Source organism: Alosa sapidissima, chromosome 2 (assembly GCF_018492685.1).
Source record: "Alosa sapidissima isolate fAloSap1 chromosome 2, fAloSap1.pri, whole genome shotgun sequence".
NCBI classification, from domain to species: Eukaryota; Metazoa; Chordata; class Actinopteri; order Clupeiformes; family Clupeidae; genus Alosa; species Alosa sapidissima.
In genome coordinates, this window is record NC_055958.1 from 43521051 (window position 1) to 43543072 (window position 22022).

General features: G+C 44.7%; 1 protein-coding gene across 9 annotated transcripts in view; it reads left to right on the forward strand.

The window, feature by feature from the left end:
• The window catches only part of LOC121703871 (guanylate-binding protein 1-like), a 127053-nt gene that overhangs the window by 19140 nt on the left and 85891 nt on the right, over positions 1-22022 (forward strand). For 6 of the 9 annotated variants that reach the window (XM_042084308.1, XM_042084311.1, XM_042084303.1 and 3 more), the window contains 6 exons: positions 991-1040; positions 1570-1679; positions 2224-2411; positions 3073-3315; positions 16322-16602; positions 16892-17104. The exons of the other annotated variants lie outside the window; for them this stretch is intronic. In XM_042084308.1, the coding sequence (XP_041940242.1) occupies positions 991-1040; positions 1570-1679; positions 2224-2411; positions 3073-3315; positions 16322-16602; positions 16892-17104 (1085 nt within the window). The remainder of the gene's footprint in view (positions 1-990; positions 1041-1569; positions 1680-2223; positions 2412-3072; positions 3316-16321; positions 16603-16891; positions 17105-22022) is intronic. 9 annotated transcript variants of the gene reach the window in all.

Sequence of the window (22022 nt, forward strand, 5' to 3'; positions counted from 1 at the left end):
GCAGTAGTAGTGTAGTGGATAAGGAGCTGGGCTAGCATGCAGTAGTAGTGTAGTGTAGTGGTTAAGGAGCTGGGCTAGCATGCAGTAGTAGTGTAGTGGCTAAGGAGCTGGGCTAGCATGCAGTAGTGTAGTGGTTAAGGAGCTGGACTACCAACGTTGTGCCCTCTTCTAACATCTGGTCATGTTTAATCTGGTCATTCTTAATCTGGCCATGTTTAATCTGGTCATGCTTAATCTGGTCATGTTTAATCTAGTCATGCTTAATCTGGCCATGTTAAATCTGGTCATGTTTAATCTAGCACTTTAATTTGGTCATGTTTAATCTAGCGCTTTAATCTGGTCATGCTTAATCTGGTCATGTTTAATCTGGTCATGCTTAATCTGGCCATGCTTAATCTTGTCATGTTTAATCTAGTCATGTTTAATCTGGTCATGTTTAATCTAGCACTTTAATCCGGTCATGCTTAATCTGGTCATGTTTAATCTGGTCATGTTTAATCTAGTCATGTTTAATCTGGCCATGTTTAATCTGGTCATGTTTAATCTAGCACTTTAATCTGGTCATGCTTAATCTGGCCATGTTTAATCTGGTCATGTTTAATCTAGCATTTACCACTGTATTGTTCCCTATACTGACTATCCCTCTTCTCCCTGTAGTGACTTTTATTGAACTGTTATCATATTCTATGGCTATGTGAGTACTAGCCTACTTATTGAACTGTTATCATATTTTATGGCTATGTGAGTAGTAGCCTACTTATTGAACTGTTATCATATTCTATGGCTATGTGAGTAGTAGCATACTTATTGGACTGTTATCATATTCTATGGCTATGTGAGTAGTAGCCTACTTATTGAACTGTTATCATATTCTATAGCTATGTGAGTACTAGCCTAGTTATTGCTTATTGTTAGTGATGATCTTGCCTCTATGCGAGTAGTAGCCTACTTATTGCTTATTGTTAAGTGATGATCTTGCCTCTTCAACAGGAAACACCCTTGTCCTGCTGGACACAGAGGGACTGGGAGATGTAGACAAGGTGATGTACAAGGACTCTTTTACCCTTACTGAACACTTTAGATGTAGACAAGGTGATGTACAAGGACTCTTTTACTCTTACTGAACACTTTAGATGTAGACAAGGTGATGTACAAGGACTCTTTTTTTATCCTTACTGGACGTTTTAGATGGGCGGGCGTGATGTGCTTTTAGTTGCCCTGGATTTCCCATCTAAAATAGGGATAGTTGAAATACAGTTAAAAACACAACTGCAAGTCAAAAACTTCCTTTATACTTTCTGTACAACTTTATAGAATGACAGTTCATGAAGTTGAAATCAAAGACAAACTTTTCACAGGCTGCATTTATATTTAAGTTGATTTATTAGCATATAGCAATAAGCCCATCTGTTAGTAATGAATCATTCATTTAGCACATTTTTCATCCAACATTCTATCTGTTTATATTTTTCAACAACTGCATGTGAAACTGGGCGTGTGTGTGTGTGTGTATGTGTGTGTGTGTTTGTGTGTGTGTCTGTGCGTGTGTGTGTGTGTTTCATGTCTCAGGGAGACTCCAAGCACGACACACAGATCTTCTCTCTGGCCGTCCTGCTAAGCAGCACTCTGGTTTACAACAGCAGAGGGACCATCGACAACAGGGCTGTGGAGGACTTGCAGTATCCTTGTACACACAACGGTTGCCGTAGCTGACAGTATTAAGGAACTTTAGCAATAACCAGAGCTTTGTTAAGGAGATTTAGTGTTAGCCAGAGCTGACAGTATTAAGGAGATTTAATGTTAGCCAGAGCTCGTAGTGTTATGAGGCTTTAGCGTTAGCCAGAGCTCATAGTGTTATGGGGCTTTAGCGTTAGCCAGAGCTCAAAGTGTTATGGGGCTTTAGCGTCAGCCAGAGCTGACAGTGTTATGAGCATTAGCGTTAGCCAGAGCTCATAGTGTTATGGGTTATTAGCGTTAGCCAGAGCTCATTGTGTTATGGGGCTTTAGTGTTAGCCAGAACTGACAGTGTTATGGGGCTTTAGCGTTAGCCAGAGCTCATAGTGTTATGAGCATTAGCGTTAGCCAGAGCTCGTAGTGTTATGGGCTATTAGCGTTAGCCAGAGCTCATTGTGTTATGGGGCTTTAGCATTAGTCAGATCTGACAGTGTTATGGGGCTTTAGCGTTAGCCAGAGCTGACAGTGCTGCACCTCAACTGCCTGCAGATATGTAACTGAGCTGGCTGAATACATCAAAGTGAAGTCATCTGATGAAGATGGAGACGATTCCGAGTTTGTGAAGGTCTTCCCCAGCTTCATCTGGGCCGTGAGGGACTTCACTCTTGAGAGGAAGATCGACGACAAGGATGCGACAGAGGATGAATACTTAGACTTTGCCCTGAAGCTGAAACCTGGTATGAAATATCAGCTCCCAAACTCACACTTGGAGTCAGTTCCCAAATACCCAATATTGTTTTGCCTCTTCTGACCACATTCTTACAAAACTTACAAAAGTGAGGAATAAACTTAATAAGCTACAATTTGATGAGATGCTAGGTTCAAATTAATAATACACCATCCTACCTCCTTAGACCTCTGAGCTTCTCGCAGGGTTAGGTGAGCTTACCCCTGATCCTGATCTTATATTATCAACAACGTCCTTTAGAGCTTATCCCTCACCCTGATCATGTTCTTATATTATCAACCACGTCCTTTAGAGCTTACCCCTCACCCTGATCATGTTCTTATATTGTCGACCACATCCTTTAGAGGTTATCCCTAACTCTGGACCCTGGTCCTGTCCTAATATTATCGACCACATCAATGACCTAATATTATCGACCATATTAATGTCCTAATATTATCGACCATATCAAGGTCCTTACATTATCGACCACATCCTTTAGAGTTTTAACTTCACACACTTCACATTGCTTAGACAGAACACACACAAACACAGACTCCCACCTCTTCCTTTCATGTGTACAGAACCCGCTCATCCACATAGACACCCACCTCTTCCTTTCATGTGTAGATATGTCCACTAACCCAGAGCTCTGCTGGTCTCTCCTGAAGGTAACTCTAAAAAGGTGAATGACCACAACCTTCCTCGGGAATGCATCCGGAAGTACTTCCCATCCCGGAAGTGTTTCACCTTCCCATTTCCCAGCCGCCCGGAGGACGTGATCCGTCTGGAGACCTTGTCCCAGTCGGAGATGGCTCCAGAGTTCCTGGAGGTCACGGAGCGCTTCTGCACCTTCGTCTTCAATCAGAGCCCTGTGAAGCAGCTGAAGGATGGACACACTGTCGACGGCAGGAGTGAGTCAGACCGGAGCTGTGTTGTCACGATAGCAGAGTTAAGACTAAGTATCAGCAGAACAGTCAAACTACAATAACGTTGTCACGATAAAAGGGTTAAAGGTGCCATGTGTAATGTCCGGCAAAAAATCAATTCATACTCCACATTCCATAAAAGATGGGGGCAGTATACCTCCAGAAAGTGAGTTGGTCTACCCTAGAGTAACAACCGAGACACGTGTATTGCAGTTTGGCTGGCGGTTATGTTGCCCGCATACCGCCTCCCATGGCCGAAACTGGTATTATGACACCTGTCGGGCTGTGGCTAGTAATTTAGCATGCTAATTCAGGTTATTATCTCTGCAGCACTATACCTTGTCATTTTTTTAATTACATCATCGCCCTTATTTTTTTCTCATTCTTTTGATGCGTGTAGCTCATTTTTTGGATATTTTTACCTCAATTCTTACACATGGCACCTTTAAGACTACGAGAACACTATGGTTCATAAGTGTATTTAAAGGTTTTCGAGATCTAGTCCGTAAGAACAACTGTAACTAACTCATTCTGTTATGAATTAGCAAATAAATGTAAGTGTTACTGAATAATGTAATAGCCAACAACACTCTCACGGTGTTGCTCCCCCACTGTTACTACACAGCCACTGTGTAGCTGATGCACGGACGCCTGTTCCAGAGTGTCTGCTCCAGTGTTGCTTAGTTACATCTATACTGTTCCAGAGTGTCTGTTGCAGTGTTGCTTAGTTACTGCTACAGTGGGCATCGCTTTCAAATGGCCACTTCATTCGCGCATTACGCGGCGTGAAGCTGCGTGAAGCTTTAGTACCACTTTCAGCCACTGTGCGTCGCTCTGCCACTGTACATCGCTCTGTCAGTGGTAATTGTTACCGAGAGGAATCCCAGCCTACGAATTCAATAACAAAATAAATCGTAATTAAACATTACCTCGATTAAGGCTACTTGGGTATGGCTTAAGGCTTGACTAAACGGTGGTAGCAAAAATCGAAATCTGCTTTTGATAGCCTACCGGTGCCGCTCCACAAAACGAAAAAATATCTTAACTGGCTGTCTATGTTATTGTCAGTGTTGGGGGTAACGCAACTACGCAAATCAAAACAGTGTCTTAATTTGCCCTACTTCTTGACTGCAATGTAGTCAATTGACTGCTTGACATGTCATTTTTATTTTTCTGTACAATAAACAAATACATCTGCTTATGCCGCAGAATTACATTCATATTTGGCTGACTGCAGACGCGCCACTTCCCTCCCCATATTCCAAGATTAAGATAGTAGCCTATACAAAAAGCACTTCATACTATCATAAAAATTCGTTAAAACGAATAGCTATTTGCAATTTGACAAAACACTGGTCCTCATTTTGCGAATGCTACGATATGAGCCTGTTGCATTTAGTTAGATGTCCGAGTCACGCATAATGTTTGAAAACCACTGGCTCGTAATCACAATAATGTAACACAGGACAGTTGGATAGCCTACTTCATCATGTCCCCATGCCTACATTTTTGTGAGTAGCATAGAGATCGTTAAAAACAATAAAGTATGGCTCTCCGTTTGGGACATCGAAAACTTATATTTTTAATAGACTACCGTCGAAGATGCTGACTTGCAAAAGCCTCGGGATAACACGTTATCTCCACTATCATCAGTCATGCCCCTTGATCAAAGTGGGGAATGAAATAAAAGTTTGAGAACCACTGGTTTAACAAGTTACCTGCAGTCCAGAACACACAGAATACTGTTGCAATATTCTGATAATCGGCAATGATATCGGCAAATGTTTGTTTTCCAAAGTAAGAATTTCACCTTCGACAATTTCACCTTCGACAATGAATAGCTCATTACACTTGTTACTGTTAAACGTAGGCCTACCTGGTATCATTACAAACATTATTCTGTGTCCTAAAACTGGCATATTTTATGGCATTGTGTCATGTAAGTTCGTTGCAAAATCTAGAGAAATGTGTGAGGTGGTCAGCGGGAGACAATTGAGACACACATTGAATTGTGTTATTACTTGAACATTCCACACTATCCACGGCTGTGGTAGGCCTATCAGGGGCAGGAGGATTACTGTTAGCGCAGGCTTTATATACCATTCTTCAACATAAGGCCTCGAATGTTGTCTTGTTTGTGGAGCGCTTTGCTTCGCGTCTGTAATCTCGGCTTCATTGAAAATGAGGGCTTCCCTCAATGACCCTCCGAGAATAAATAAAGGTTGAATGAATGAATGAATGAATGAATGAATGCAGGCTTGCCCAAAATAGGCTAAAGGCCTGTGGTTTGCGCAGCCTACAGTAAATAACAGACCCGCCAGAATGTGCGTTATGATGCTTTTTTACGAGCAAGATGTTTTTGGTACCCTACGCACACTGCATGTTCTTAAATAACAATGATCATCAGTAATATTCGACCATTAATTTGGGTAAATGGGCAAGCGTGACCACCTTGATTGGCTGATTGGCTGGTGATTGTAACGCGGGCATGATTCCAAACACCTCCCTTACGATGATGAGTGACAGGTGACAGGTCTCAGAATGCGTGCGCTACACAAGGACAGAAGATGATGAATAACTGGGGCCGTAGGCTATTCACAAAGGCTTTTATCTTACTACTAGGAGTAGGCTACTCCTAAATCGCACTTAAAGATTTTAGATTGTAGTTTTCTCTTAAAAGTTATTCACAAAGCCTTTCAGACAACTCCTAAACTAGGAGTGAGTCTTCGTTGCTATGGATTACATCATTACTCATGCACGAGCTTGACTGAAGTGACCACCTTGATTGGCTGACGATTGTAACGCGGGAATTCCAAACACCTCTTTTCCGATGATGAGTGACCGGTGACAGGTCGGAGAATGCGTGCGCTACACAAGTAGTGCGAAGGACGGAAGATGATTAATTACTGAATAAAAAGGCCTAGCCTAAATGAATAAAGAGTAAGGCAAAACAAATAGCTAGTAGCCATAGAAACATAGGCCTATGGATTGATGCAGTAGCCTACCTTTGCAACATTATTAAATTAATCTGTCACCATATGCCTAGGCTACGTTTGCAAAGAGGAGAACATTTTAATTTGATTCACAATGAAACGTTACATTTCATTTACATGTTAACAATGAGTAGTTTTGGTTGTTGTTGGTGGCGTTATTGCATCCCTTTTATGAATGCAAAATTGTTCCCTCGCGATTGGAAGCTCCTGTTGTGCATAGGCTATTTCAAAACATCGCAACGTAAAATGCCACAAAAAAGCTGTTTATGAATAGGTCTTAGTGAGTTAGGAGTCCTCTCGACTTAAGCTGTCCCAGACTTAGGTGCTACTTTTAGGTCTAAAATGCTTCATGAATTACTTTTTGTGAAAAAATTAGGAGTCCTAAAGTTAGGAGTGACACGCCCATTATTTTTAGGAGTTGCTCCTAAATTCGCCAGTTAGGAGCTACTTTTAGCCTTAAAATTCTTTGTGAATACGGCCCCTGAATAAAAAGGCCTAGCCTAAATGAATCAAGGCAAAACAAATAGCCTAGTAGCCCAATGAAACATACGGATTGATGTAGTATCTTTGTAACATTATTAAATTATTCTGTTACTATGCCTACGTTTGCAAAAGAGAACATTTTAATTTGATTCACAATAATGTTACATTTAATTTACATGTTGACAATGATTAGCCTAGTTTTGGTTGTTGTTGGCGGCGTTATTGCATGTTAGTTATGCCTACAATGCAAAATTGCTTCCTCGCGATTGGAAGCTCCTGTAGCTGCATAGGATTTCAAAACAGCAGGTTTGTGAATAGGTCTGTGAGTAAGGAGTCCTCTTGACTTCTTTTAAGATGTCAGAGATGGGAAGGTGTGATTTTTTGGGGGATGGGCCGGATTAACTGGGCACAATTGTCTGATGGCCCCCCTTCCCCCCAGCCAACGTGAATCGGGTGGTTAGTTAATAGGCCTATCGGGAAGATTTTTCCTGCCATCTAAGGCACGAGCGCATCTGTGAGGCCAAGCCTCACCAAGTAGCTCGTTTGTTTACAACTAACATTCCATTTAATTAAACTGCTTTATAGGCTATGCCGAAATAGTTTTCAACATTTTGAATATTAGTGTCGGGTGAATTGAAATGTTCTCAAAGTAGCCTTATGGCTGAAAGCTGCTTGGGACCCCCCCCCCCCCCCCCCCCTCCGTCAAGCAATATAACCATACAAACGCGCTTCCTGCACTCATTGTTTCAAAAGGAGTAATTTTGGCTTTGTCAGAACTGAAGAGCTGTGGACGGCACGGCACGGTATGCCCAATGAAAATAAATTAACGCAACGCAACACAACACAACACAGAACCCGCTTCTCTCACGGCAGTCACTGGCAGTAACCTAGAATAAATGCATGGGGAAAAACACTTCCCCATGACAAAGACATCATAAAACACTGAAAGTTAATATTTTGTCACTAGCAACATTCATCTTTCCTTTGTCAAATGTATTATGTTCCAAGTACCCTATGCGTAATTCTGCTTCATAAAGTTGAACAAATACATTTGCTTATTTCACAGAAAAATATAAATAGCCAGTCTACAGTGCAGAGTTGGTAAGTTATGGTAGGCCAACTTGCAGTGAACATACAAACAGGGGAAATTATTTCTCTTGCAGCTGAGTAGCCTCAGGTGCGCACGTAGACATAAGGCCGAACATGCAAGCGCCAATGAATCGTGCTTTCGCGACAATCGCGCCGTTAAACTTAAATAGGTTAACATCACTCTAAGTTCGCCTTCAAGCAAAGAAAACGATGATTTGAAGACATCTGTTTCGTTGGAAGGGCAAGGGGTAGCAACAGGGCAACACAGAGACAGGCCCGATGGCAGGGCTGTTATGAGAGTATTAAAATATGGGATATTCTACGGGAAAACATTAAAACGGCAAGACAGCGGGGAAAGTTAAAATACGTGATAAACACGGAAAAAGTTGGCATGCATTGTTTCGGTCCCCGTGCACAGGGATTATTTGTCATACTATTAATCACATATGATTATTTGTGAAATTGTGCAAACAGGCGCAACACATTTGAAAAGGAAGGACTGGTATGCAAGCTCACGGGAAAGATTGATTTAAGAACGTTATCACAAAGTGTGTGGCTGTGGCGCGGGCGGAAGACAATTGGCAGGGGAGGGTCATGTCTTTTTTAACAATTCTGTCGGAGGGTCATTGAACAATTTCTAGCAGGCAAGAGAGGGTCATGCAACTTCCAACTGAAGCACTCAAAATTCCTCCGGTGGCCCCTTCAATAAATAACGATCAGTCACTAGATTGCTGCTGGGCTATATGTCTTGGTTCTGTTAACAACTCATTGTCAAATGCATAGCCTATCTCGCGGTTGCATCCATTACAAACAAACATGCAATGTGAACGTCTGGGATTGGGGAGAGCACTACATGCTCTACTGAATAAGCACGAAGTCAACCCTTTAAATGAAAAACACTCTTTAATAATCCAAAAAAATAAACCGCTAATGAAGTAGGCCTAAACTTGTGACCATCAAAAATCGTTTATCGCTTGTAACTCCGTGATACCAGGACGTAACAGGAAGGCATTTGGCTGAGCAACGGAGGTTAATATGCTCCATATTTTGTCCAAATGATGACTGTCTATCATCGTTGCACTCGGAGAAAACCGGAATGTTTCATTCGTCCCCGTTTCAATCGTCCCGGTTGTACCTACTCAAAACGCAGATAGAACCTTATTATTCTAAGGTAGCGAAATAGCGTTCAGCATGATTCATGCCCAATTAATTCCCCCTGTTAAAGTGTTCGCCTTTGTAGTTTGGTTTCGTGATAGCCTATGATAAACGGCTTATGGCCAAATATGTGAAAACGTTAAAATACAGTAGGCGATAAACCCGGAAAAAGTTGACAGTGATTTTTTCATAATCACTTTGGAGGGTCATAGAAAAATGTAATGCTGGCAAGGGAGGGTCACGTCTTTTTGGACTAATGCTCCCAAAACTCCTCCGGTAGCCCCTTAAATAAATAACGAACAGTCCCTAATGAAGTAAACTTGTGACCATCAAAAATCGTTTATGGCCTGTAACTCCGTGATAACAGGAAGTAACAGGAAGGCATTTGGCTGAGCAACGGAGGTTAATACTCCAAATGATGTCTGTCTATCATCGTTGCACTGGGAGAAAACCAGAATGTTTCATTTGTCCTGCGTCTCTACGGCTGCAAACGGGATTCACTCGCAGTTAACCAAATATTTCTTTATTAGTGCAGGGCAGGCATATTTCTGGCTATTACATTATTTCTAAACCAGTCTGCTAAAGTCTGTAGTGAAGTCTGTGTAGGGTTTTCCAGGCTCCATTTCTTTTTACGAGACACCCTGCTCACTTGAGCCATCTACCGGTTGTTTGGGTTGTTGCAGCGTCTCACTGGAAAAATACAAATTAAAGTCGCGTGATACCGCGTGATCCCACGCGCGGACCGCGAGTGAAGCTGGCCAAATCGAAGCACTGCCCACTGTATACTGTTCCAGAGTGTCTTTTACAGTGTTGCTTAGTTACTGCTATACTGTTCCAGAGTGTCTGTTCCAGTGTTGCTTAGTTACTGCTTGCCTGTTCCAGAGTGTCTGTTACAGTGTTGCTTAGTTACTGCTATACTGTTCCAGAGTGTCTACTTCAGTGTTGCTTAGTTACTGCTATACTGTTCCAGGGTTTCTGTTCCAGTGTTGCTTAATTACTGCTATACTGTTCCAGAATGTCTGCTGCAGTGTTGCTTAGTTACTGCTGGCCTGTTCCAGAGTGTCTGCAGCAGTGTTGCTTAGTTACTGCTATACTGTTCCAGAGTGTCTATTACAGTGTTGCTTAGTTACTGCTATACTGTTCCAGAGTGTATTTTACAGTGTTACTTAGTTACTGCTATACTGTTCCAGAGTGTCTGTTCCAGTGTTGCTTAGTTACTGCTTGCCTGTTCCAGAGTGTCTGTTACAGTGTTGCTTAGTTACTGCTATACTGTTCCAGAGTGTGTGCTACCGTGTTGCTTAGTTACTGCTATACTGTTCCAGAGTGTCTGCTGCAGTGTTGCTTAGTTACTGCTGGCCTGTTCCAGAGTGTCTGTTCCAGTGTTGCTTAGTTACTGCTATACTGTTCCAGAGTGTCTGCTGCAGTGTTGCTTAGTTACTGCTATACTGTTCCAGAGTGTCTACTTCAGTGTTGCTTAGTTACTCTGGAAAAGCTCTTGACTGGTTTGACCTGGTTTGGTTTACCTTAAAGGGCGTTCTTTCAACGTGTCTTGGCAGGGACAGGTATCTAAGTCTCATGACCTCACCACAGGTGTGCCTCAGGGATCAGTATTAGGACCCTTGCTTTTCTCTATTTACACCACTTCCTTAGGTGATACCATTCGCTCCCATGGATTTGACTATCACTGTTATGCAGACGACACTCAACTTTACCTGTCTTTCCCACCTGATGACTCTAGTGTTTCCCACCGGATTTCTGCATGCCTTAAGGATATTTCAGCCTGGATGAAAGATCGGCACCTTCAGCTTAATCTCTCAAAAACAGAGTTTTTGGTGTTTCCAGCTAAAACAGCTATTCCCCAACAGATTAACATCCAGCTTGACTCAACTTCACTGACCCCAACTAGATCGGCATGAAACTTGGGCGTTGTAATTGATGACCGACTTAACTTCTCTGAGCATATAGCTTCTATTGCAAAATCATGTCGGTTTATGCTTTACAACATTAGGAAGATCAGACCTTATCTGACACAAGATTCCACACAACTTCTTGTTCAGACCATGGTCATCTCTAAGCTGGACTATTGTAATTCACTATTAGCTGGCTTACCCGCTTGTGTAACAAGATCATTACAGCTGATTCAAAATGCTGGAGCACGCCTGGTCTTCAATCAGCCAAAGAGGACACATGTAACTCCTCTCCTAGTTACTCTCCATTGGCTCCCTATAGTAGCCAGAATTAAATTTAAATCTCTCACTTTGGCCTATAGGACACTAACTAGATCTGCTCCTAGTTATTTTAATTCAATAATCAAGCCTTACATCCCCAACCGCCCACTGCGGTCTTCTGGTGAGCGTATGTTGTGTCGACCAGTCATGAAAACTGGGTCTAATTCCAGACTCTTTTCTTCAGTGGTTCCATGTTGGTGGGAATGAACTGCCCAGTGCTCTCCGTTCCTGTGGTAGTTTTGGGTCGTTTAAGAGGGGTCTAAAGACATTCCTATTCAACATATACTTAGTTGTTTAAGCGCTTATGTGTTATGGTTTATATAATGTTGTTTTATTTTAATTGGGCTGTTAATTAATTTGACATTATTGTTTATTATTGATATTCTCCTTAATGTAGTCTTAGCATGTCATTGTTTTTATATTACATTACATTACATTACATTACATTTGGCTGACGCTTTTTTAACCAAAGCGACTAACAACATGGTAAACAGTAAGTGTTAGAACAATTCTCACAATTTTAGGACAGTTTAAAAAAAACATTAGAGTATAGTAAGAATAAGTGCGTCGGTGAGTGCTGTTTTTAACAGTTACTTGTCAGTTTAAACGGCTGGTGAGTGCTAGGATCAGTAAGACTTGTTGTAAGTGTTGCTATGAGAGTAGATGTTCTCTAAAGAGCTGGGTCTTCAGGAGTTTTTTGAAAGTGGAAAAGTAGTGTGTTCCACCAACGAGGAACAACAGATGAGAAAAGTTTGGATTGGCTTGAGCGTACCGGTGGTAGAGCTAGACGTCGTTCGTCAGAGGAGCGCAGCGGTCTGGAGGTAGTGTAAGTCTGTATGAGGGCATTCAAGTAGGTGGGAGCAGAACCGGAGACTACTTTGTAGGCAAGCGTTAGAGACTTGAATTTGATGCGGGCCGCCATAGGTAGCCAGTGTAGCTGGATGAGCAGCGGGGTAACATGTGCCCTTTTGGGTTGGTTGTAGACCAGGCGCGCCGCTGCGTTCTGGATCATCTGAAGTGGTTTCACTGCGCAGGCTGGGAGACCTGTCAGGAGGGCATTGCAGTAGTCGAGTCGTGAGATGACTATTGCCTGAGCCAGAAGTTGGGTAGCATCTTGAGTCAAGTAAGTCCTGATTTTCCGTATGTTGTAGAGTGCGAAACGGCATGACCGGGCGACTGAGGCAACATGATCTGAGAAGTTTAGTTGGTTGTCGAGAACAACTCCTAGATTTCTTGCAGTCCTGGTCGGTGAAACAGACAGGGAGTCAAATTTGATGTTGATGTTGTGGTGTATGGTAGGTTTAGCTGGGATGACCAGCAGTTCAGTCTTTGAGAGGTTCAGCTGGAGGTGATGTGCCTTCATCCATGTAGCTATGTCTGAGAGGCAATCCGAGATCCGTGCTGAAACCAGGGGGTCGTCAGGTGGAAAGGACAGATAGAGCTGTGTGTCGTCTGCATAGCAGTGGTATGAGAAGCCGTGCGAACGGATAATCTGTCCCAAGGAGGTGGTGTAGATAGCAAAGAGGAGGGGGCCCAGCACTGAGCCCTGGGGGACCCCTGTGGTGAGATGGTGAGGTGCAGATAGCTGACCAAGCCATGATACGTTAAACGAGCGTCCTGTGAGGTAGGATTCAAACCAGGAGAGAGCAGAACCGGAGATTCCCATGTCAGCGAGTATAGAGAGAAGGATACGGTGATTAACCGTGTCAAAGGCAGCCGATAAGTCAAGCAGAATGAGTACTGATGACCGAGCGGTCGCCCTGGCTTCTTTTAAGGCTTCTGTTACAGACAGCAGAGCCGTTTCGGTAGAGTGGCCGCTTTTGAACCCAGACTGATTTGGATCCAGAAGGTTGTTCTGTGAAAGGAAGTCAGAGACCTGTTTGGAGACTGCTCGTTCAATGCCTTTGGATAGGAAAGGCAGTAGTGAGACAGGGCGGTAGTTCTCGACTTGAGCAGGGTTGAGAGAAGCTTTCTTAAGTAACGGTGTTACCCGGGCCATTTTGAACGCTGTTGGAAATGTGCCGGAGGTTAGCGAGGCATTGATCACATGTGTGATAGCTGGAGCGATGGTCGGGCTGATGGACTGAAGTAGGCTCGTAGGTATAGGGTCCAGCGAGCATGTGGTAGGACGGCTGCATGTCAGGAGTCTGGACACTTCACTCTTGGAGAGAGGCGTGAATGCTGAAAAAGATGTTCCAGCAGTCCCTAGAGGTTGTAGGAGTGCGGTATCTGAGTCAGATGCGTTGAGTGGGCATGTAGAGAATTGACTGCTGATTGCCGCCACTTTGTTTGTAAAAAATGAGGCGAGGGTATCTGCAGTAAGGCTGGATGGAGGAGGAGGCAGCTGAGGGTTGAGTAGCGATTTGAAGGTTGAGAAAAGTTTTCGAGTGTCTGTAGCACTGTTGATTTTGTCATTGTAGAAAGCAGTCTTAGCAGCAGTGATGCTGGCTGAGAAGGAGGTCAGGAGTGTCTGGTAGTTTTTGAGGTCGTCAGCTAGTTTGGATTTGTGCCATTTCCTCTCCGCGGCTCTGAGTTTGGTGCGCTGCAATCGGAGGGTATCATTTAGCCATGGATGAGAATGTTTGGATCGAGCTGGCCTTGTGGTAAGAGGGCACAGGTCGTCTAGACACGAGGTCAGTGTGGAGCAGAGCGAGTCAGTGGCTTCATTAACCTCCAGAGAGGAGAAGGTGTTGAGTGGAGGTAAACCGGAGGCAACCACAGAGGAGAAGTGCGTTGGAGACAGGTTCCGGATGTTGCGGCGGAACGTGACCATCGGCTGAGGAGCCGGAGGCTGTTCTGTCAGGCTGACGTTGAACTGGATGAAGAAGTGGTCAGAAAGATGGAGAGGCGTCACCATGAGGGTGTCTGTGCTGCAGTTCCGAGTGAAGATCAAGTCAAGCTCTTTGCCAGCTTTGTGAGTCGGTGGGCTTTGAACCAGTTCGAGGTCAAAGGAGTGGACCAGGGCCAAAAAGTCCGCTGAGCCTGGGGCATCTAAGTGGATGTTCATATCACCGAGAACAAGAAGTGGACAGTCATGCTCAGGGATGGAGGATAGCAGAGTGTCAAGTTCGTCAATAAAGTCGCCTAGTTGGCCTGGAGGGCGGTAGATGACCAGCACGTAGAGTTTTGCTGGGGCGATCACTGTGATGGCATGGAATTCGAATGAGACATATTTGTTTGAAGGCAGTAGCGGGGTGAATTTCCATTTGTTGGAGATCAGCAGGCCCGTCCCGCCTCCTCGTCCAGATAGGCGAGGGGTGTGGGATAGTGTAAGGTTAGTGGAGAGTGCAGCCGGGGTGGCAGTGTTCTCTGGTTTGATCCAAGTCTCAGTGAGAGCAAGGAGTTCCAATGAAAGGTGGTTGGCATAGCCAGCTATGAAGTCCGTTTTGTTGACTGCGGATTGACAGTTCCACAAGCCCATGGAGAAGGAGGTTTCTGTCGGTGAGGACCGTTTAAGTTCCTGGAGGTTATGGCGATTTCTGCCCCTTTTGGCATGATGCCGTTTTCTGCAATGGCCGGTGATAACAGATATGGTGGAACGGCACATTTTGCCTTTGTCGGTGCCTGTGCTCGGTGAACTTGCACAGGTAAACTTGCTTGTCTTGACCGCGTCCGTCTTACACGAGGCTGGCTGAAACGAGGCCTGCCGCTTATGCTGACGCTTCAGCAGCAGCCACTATTTTTATGCTGATAGGATATTTTATGCTGCAGCTGTCCTCCTGTCTCACTAATGATGCATCAGCGTAGACCGCCCTCTGACGTTCGCACAGCTTAGATTGTTCAAAAGGGTGTTAATTACTGTCAACTGAAAGTCCGCTCACTCACACCGACCGAAACTCACAGTTTCAAGTAGCCTCCTCCCTCAGCTGTTCCCAAACGCCCAGAGTCCAATTCTAACAATTGGAGAGGATTGGCCAGTAGTAGCCTATGTGTTCTTGCTTTCTCTCTCCCAACTCACTGCAGTTGTTGTCTGATTACCTGAGAGGTGCTCCGATATTATAAGGAGCTAGTCACGTCTGATCCCGCCCTCTGACATTCGTACAGCTTAGATTGTTCAAAAGGGTGTTAATTACTGTCAACTGAAAGTCCGCTCGCTCACACCGACCGAAACTCACAGTTTCAAGTAGCCTCCTCCCTCAGCTGTTCCCAAACGCCCAGAGTCCAATTCTAACAATTGGAGAGGATTGGCCAGTAGTAGCCTATGTGTTCTTGCTTTCTCTCTCCCAACTCACTGCAGTATTATTGATTGAATTGACATTATTGTTTTATTATTGCCTTTCCCCTTTTTTACATTGCTTTTTATTAGGCTATTGCTTGAATTGATATTATTGTGTACTACAACTATTCTCCTTACTATATTTGACCTACATTTTAATCTGTTCAATTTTAATATTATTATGTTGTTTTGTATTTATGTGTCGCTTTGGACAAAGGCGTCTGCTAAATCCATAACCATAACCATAACCATACTGCTATACTGTTCCAGGGTTTCTGTTCCAGTGTTACTTAGTTACTGCTGGCCTGTTCCAGAGTGTCTGTTCCAGTGTTGCTTAGTTACTGCTATACTGTTCCAGAGTGTATTTTACAGTGTTACTTAGTTACTGCTATACTGTTCCAGGGTTTCTGTTCCAGTGTTACTTAGTTACTGCTGGCCTGTTCCAGAGTGTCTGTTCCAGTGTTGCTTAGTTACTGCTATACTGTTCCAGGGTTTCTGTTCCAGTGTTACTTAGTTACTGCTGGCCTGTTCCAGAGTGTCTGTTCCAGTGTTGCTTAGTTACTGCTATACTGTTCCAGAGTGTCTGTTCCAGTGTTGCTTAGTTACTGCTGGCCTGTTCCAGAGTGTCTGTTCCAGTGTTGCTTAGTTACTGCTATACTGTTCCAGAGTGTCTGTTCCAGTGTTGCTTAGTTACTGCTGGCCTGTTCCAGAGTGTCTGTTCCAGTGTTGCTTAGTTACTGCTATACTGTTCCAGAGTGTCTGTTCCAGTGTTGCTTAGCAATTGATACCCAGAGACCAAGTGCTTGTGTTTGTTGCCCTCTCTGAAGTCCTGGGGCACCTGATGAAGATGTACGTGGAGACCATGTCCAGCGGGGGAGTGCCCTGCTTGGAGAATGCAGTGGTTGCCATGGCGCAGATTGAGAATGAGGCTGCTGTGAAGGAGGGTCTGGAGGTTTACGAGAGCGGCATGGCGCAGCTGACCGCCTACTTCCCCGTGGACCTGCGTGACATCACCGCCGAACACCAGCGCCTCAACAGCCTGGCAACGGAGGTCTTCATCAAGCGCTCCTTCAAGGATGACGAGGGGAAGCACATTAAGTCTCTGGAGGTAAACTAGACCTGGAAGACTAATAATCAATCGTTCTGGAGGTAAACTAGACCTGAAAAACTAATAATCAATCATTCAAGTGGCAACATGCTGGTACGACTACTGACAAAAGATCAGTAGAAGAAGGTCATGTCTTTGATGTAGAGTTACCATCCGGTTCATTAGTGTGGAGTTAGTCATCCGCTTCATTAGTCTGGAATTATTGAAGAATCATCCGCTTCAGTAGTGTGGAGTTATTGAAGAATAACTAGATAGAAAATAGATTCTGTTTTTCTGTGTTTCATTTCAGGAGGCTGTTAACAAGCTGTTCAGTAGATTCCTTCAGCAGAATGAGGAGGCCTCGGTCCAGAAATGCAAAAAGGTCCTCACAGGTCTCTCTGCTCCACTGAGGGAAAGACTCCAGCAAGGATTCTACATGAAACCTGGAGGATACCAGCTCTACTGCCAGGACATGGAGGACATCGTGAAGAAATACAAAAGCCAGACCCAGCTGGGAGTCAAGGTTAGACTCGCATACAAACACTCCCCAACAGAGAGTAGAGAGACTATGGATGCCTCAGCAGAGAGACTATAGACGCCTCAGCAGAGAGACTATAGACGCTTCAGCAGCAGAGAGACTATAGACACCTCAGCAGAGACTATAGACGCCTCAGCAGCCTCGAGACTATAGACACCTCAGCAGCAGAGAGACTATAGACGCTGCAGCAGAGAGACTATAGATGCCTCAGCAGCCTCAAAGACTATAGACGCCTCAGCAGCAGAGAGACTATAGACGCCTCAGCAGAGAGACTATAGACGCCTCAGCAGCCTCGAGACTATAGACGCTTCAGCAGCCCCGAGACTATAGACGCCTCAGCAGAGAGACTATAGACACCTCAGCAGAGAGATTATAGACGCCTCAGCAGCCTCGAGACTATAGACGCCTCAGCAGAGAGACTATAGACGCCTCAGCAACAGAGAGACTATAGACACCTCAGCAGCCTCGAGACTATAGACGCCTCAGCAGAGAGACTATAGACGCCTCAGCAGAGAGACTATAGACGCCTCAGCAGCGAGACTATAGACGCCTCAGCAGAGAGATTATAGACGCCTCAGCAGCCTCGAGACTATAGACGCCTCAGCAGCCTCGAGACTATAGACGCCTCAGCAGAGAGACTATAGATGCCTCAGCAGAGAGACTATAGATGCCTCAGCAGAGAGACTATAGATGCCTCAGCAACAGAGAGACTATAGACGCCTCAGCAGAGAGACTATAGACGCCTCAGCAGCCTCGAGACTATAGACGCCTCAGCAGAGAGACTATAGATGCCTCAGCAGAGAGACTATAGATGCCTCAGCAACAGAGAGACTATAGACGCCTCAGCAGAGAGACTATAGACGCCTCAGCAGCCTCAGCAGAGAGACTATAGACGCCTCAGCAGAGAGACTATAGACGCCTCAGCAGCAGAGAGACTATAGACGCCTCAGCAGAGAGATTATAGACGCCTCAGCAGCCTCGAGACTATAGACGCCTCAGCAGAGAGACTATAGACGCCTCAGCAACAGAGACTATAGACGCCTCAGCAGAGAGACAATAGACGCCTCAGCAGCAGAGAGACTATAGACGCCTCAGCAGAGAGACTATAGACGCCTCAATAGCAGAGAGACTATAGACGCCTCCTCAGCAGAGAGACTATAGACACCTCAGCAGCCTCGAGACTATAGCCGCCTCAGCAGAGAGACTATAGACGCCTAAGCAGCAGAGAGACTATAGACGCCTCAGTAGAGAGACTATAGACGCCTCAGCAGCCTCAGCAGAGAGACTATAGACACCTCAGCAGAGAGACTATAGATGCCTCAGCAGCCTCAGCAGAGAGACTATAGACGCCTCAGCAGCAGAGAGACTATAGATGCCTCAGCAGCAGAGAGACTATAGACGCCTCAGCAGCAGAGAGACTATAGACGCCTCAGCAGCCTCAGCAGAGAGACTATAGATGCCTCAGCCTCAGCATTAGACTATAGACGCCTCAGCAGCCTCGAGACTATAGACGCCTCAGCAGAGAGACTATAGACGCCTCAGCAGCCTCGAGACTATAGACGCCTCAGCAGAGAGACTATAGACGCCTCAGCAGCCTCAGCAGAGAGACTATAGACGCCTCAGCAGAGAGACTATAGACGCCTCAGCAGCAGAGAGACTATAGACGCCTCAGCAGCAGAGAGACTATAGACGCCTCAGCAGAGAGACTATAGACGCCTGAGCAGCAGAGAGACTATAGACGCCTCAGCAGAGAGACTATAGATGCCTAAGCAGAGAGACAATAGACGCCTCAGCAGCAGAGAGACTATAGACGCCTCAGCAGCAGAGAGACTATAGACGCCTCAGCAGAGAGACTATAGACACCTCAGCAGCCTCGAGACTATAGACGCCTCAGCAGAGAGACTATAAACGCCTCAGCAGCCTCGAGACTATAGATGCCTCAGCAGAGAGACTATAGACGCCTCAGCAGCAGAGAGACTATAGACGCCTCAGCAGAGAGATTATAGACGCCTCAGCAGCCTCGAGACTATAGACGCCTCAAAGACTATACTGCCCTACAAAGGCAAAAGACCTTAACTCACCAGAGTGTTAAACAGAGAAAAATGACTTTAAAGTTTTTTTGTTGTCCAGCCAATTCTATGATAGGTTGGACTCTGAAATTTTGCCAAGTAGTTGTCATAATGAAAACAATTATCTACATAAAAAATTGACCTCAAACTTGGTCTTTGACCCTTATTTGGAAGTTACTGTATTCTGCCTTTGCATTATCTGCAAAACAATAATGGGTCATACAAAGGCAAAATACCTTAACTTCTCATTTATTGGCCATTTGGATTTTTATCACTCTATACAAACATTTCTATGATAACAGTGATAGCCTTAAAATAACATTTAGTGAGTTCTGTCTAGTAAGGCTTAATATTACATCAATAGAATATTACAAAATAAAAAATAATGAGAAAGCTACAACTGTACTGGATCATTTTAAAACCTTATTGTTGTACTTAATATAAGTAAAATAACACTTTAAGAGGTTAAAGTAACCTTCCACCTATATTTCTTACATTTGAAAGGTTTGATTTGATTATGCTAGTAATATGTAGATGCCCTTTCTCAAATACCATTTACCCTTTTCTGACAAACATAAAGGAATATGCTTATATTTGATGGCGTTGAGTGTATGTTTTCCAGAATTAATGAAAAACCTCTGTATTAATACATTTTCCTGGACAGAATGGAAAATGTATTTAGTACCACATGCATGTACAGATAACAGTTCTCTCACAAATTTGATATGATTAGGATCGATTGTCTTAATATAGTCAGTTTATGACAGTTTACAAAGAAGGGAGTCTAACAACAAACTGATTTTAGAAAATGTATTAAATTAACAAGACAATGAAACGAATAAAATGAAAAATCTTGATGGTATTTTGGTTGTGTGTGTGTGTGTGTGTATACCTGGCTGCGCAGATGTGTGTGTGTGTGTATGTGTACCTGCCTGCACAGATGTGTGTGTGTGTGTGAGAGAGAGAGATAGAGAGAGAGAATCACAAGAGTCTGGAAATCAGTCCACAGAAAGTTAAATGGGCTTATTCTTCAACCTCATTGAGGTTTGTGACCGCCAAGGTGCTCCAGAAAGACCTCCTGGTAGGAGGCATGAGGGGAACAAGATTATTTTGGATCTCCGTCTTCTTGGCCTCCTCCACACCCCAGTCTTGCTGCCTCAAGGTGGTTGGTATACAGGGATTGTACTTCTTTTGGAGGAAGTCCATCTCTATAAAGTCCTCCTCCCCATGGGATATCTTTACGAACATGGACCTTGGCCCACGTCGCAGTTGCACCACTTTGAGTTCAGCCAGCCTGGGCATCCTTTTAGTCTTGGCTGCAGAATGGCCATCCATCCAGGCCCTGATGTTATCGTTTTTCAACTCCACCACCTCCACTTTCCTAGAGTTGGAATTGCCCACCACTGACAAAAAGTCATCAAAATCAAAAACTACTCCTCCAGGTCTGTGCCTCATTTCTAGTTCCACACCATGGTAAAAGCTGTCGGCACTCATGAAGGTGTGACCCGGCTCGAAAAACTTCAAAGTTACATCTTCGGCTGATATTGTTTCAGAATTTACCAGTGTCAGCAGTGAAGAAAACAGACACCAGTTTTTATTCTGGGCGCTACAATTATCTACCCAGTATATAACATGCCTGATGTCCTGCTCTTTTTCTAGCGCTGCTGCACATGCCGATGCCATTTCTTTGGCATTCCGCCCTGCAATTCCCTCAGACAACAGAGATGGTTTTTCTTTTGTTTTGTTTTTGCCCACTGACGCAAAGGTCTCATGGTATACGGATATTCGTCGGGTGAACACTGCTGACTTCACACCTGACATGCGTGGGAGCATGATGACTTTCTGCAGGTCAACGCTTCTGACAGATGTGTCGTCAGGCCAGTCCTTGTCTGCATCCGACCTGTAGTGCAGTCAGGTCTTAGCTGCTTCGGTTTGGTGTTTATGCCACTTCACACACTGAGGGCAATTTTCTGCAGCCTCCCCCTGGTGATCAGCCCTCACATGCTGGTCCTGGAGCAGACAGCGCTCACACTTCTCTTCTCCAGGTAAAGTTTATGTTCTTCGACTGTTTTACGGTAAGTCTCATAAGAGCAGCGGTTCCCTTTTTCAATGAAGTCAGCAAACATGAGCCTGACTGTGACATCACTTGGGAGATAACGCCGTAATGGTGCATGCTCCCTCCGGTAGTGGCTGACTGACGGGTGGAAGGATTCAATGTGGTCAATCAATGGTTGCAAGTCGAGCTTGTTGGCAGGCTCGTGTCTCCCTCGCATGTCGTTGGGTGGAGCTAGAGCAGTTGTTATTGTTTTGCCCATGACTGAGAGAACTAGGCTATCATTGGTGGGATGATAACCTAGCGTGGAAAGATAGAAAAGCTTGCACACCTGCTGCGGGGTCTTGTGGGTATCCTGCAGCCTGCTGCGGGGTCTTGTGGGTATCCTGCGCCCTGCTCCGCTGCCTACTGGGATTGGCTCAGGCCTTTGCCGTTGGAACCTGGCTGACTGAGGCAAATATAAAGGCCCGTTTCTGTGCGTATGTCAAATTCCAGTACTCAGACCAGATTTCTTGCCGCCTGTCTTCTGAAAATTTCTCAGAGCACTGCCGTCGGCATTTAGCTCCACATGGTCCCCTCATTGGTGGTCTTGTGGGCTCTGATGGAGGAGCAGGAGAGTGTGCTTGACCGTTTGGAACAAGGTCAGACAGTGGTTGGTTCCCTGGAGCTGAGGCTGAGGCTGGTGTGGCTGGTGGAAGAACTGGGTCTGGAGTTGTGACATGGGCAATCACAGGCTCTGGTGTCATTAGTGGCAGAGGAGTGGGGTCTGGTGTGCTCATGG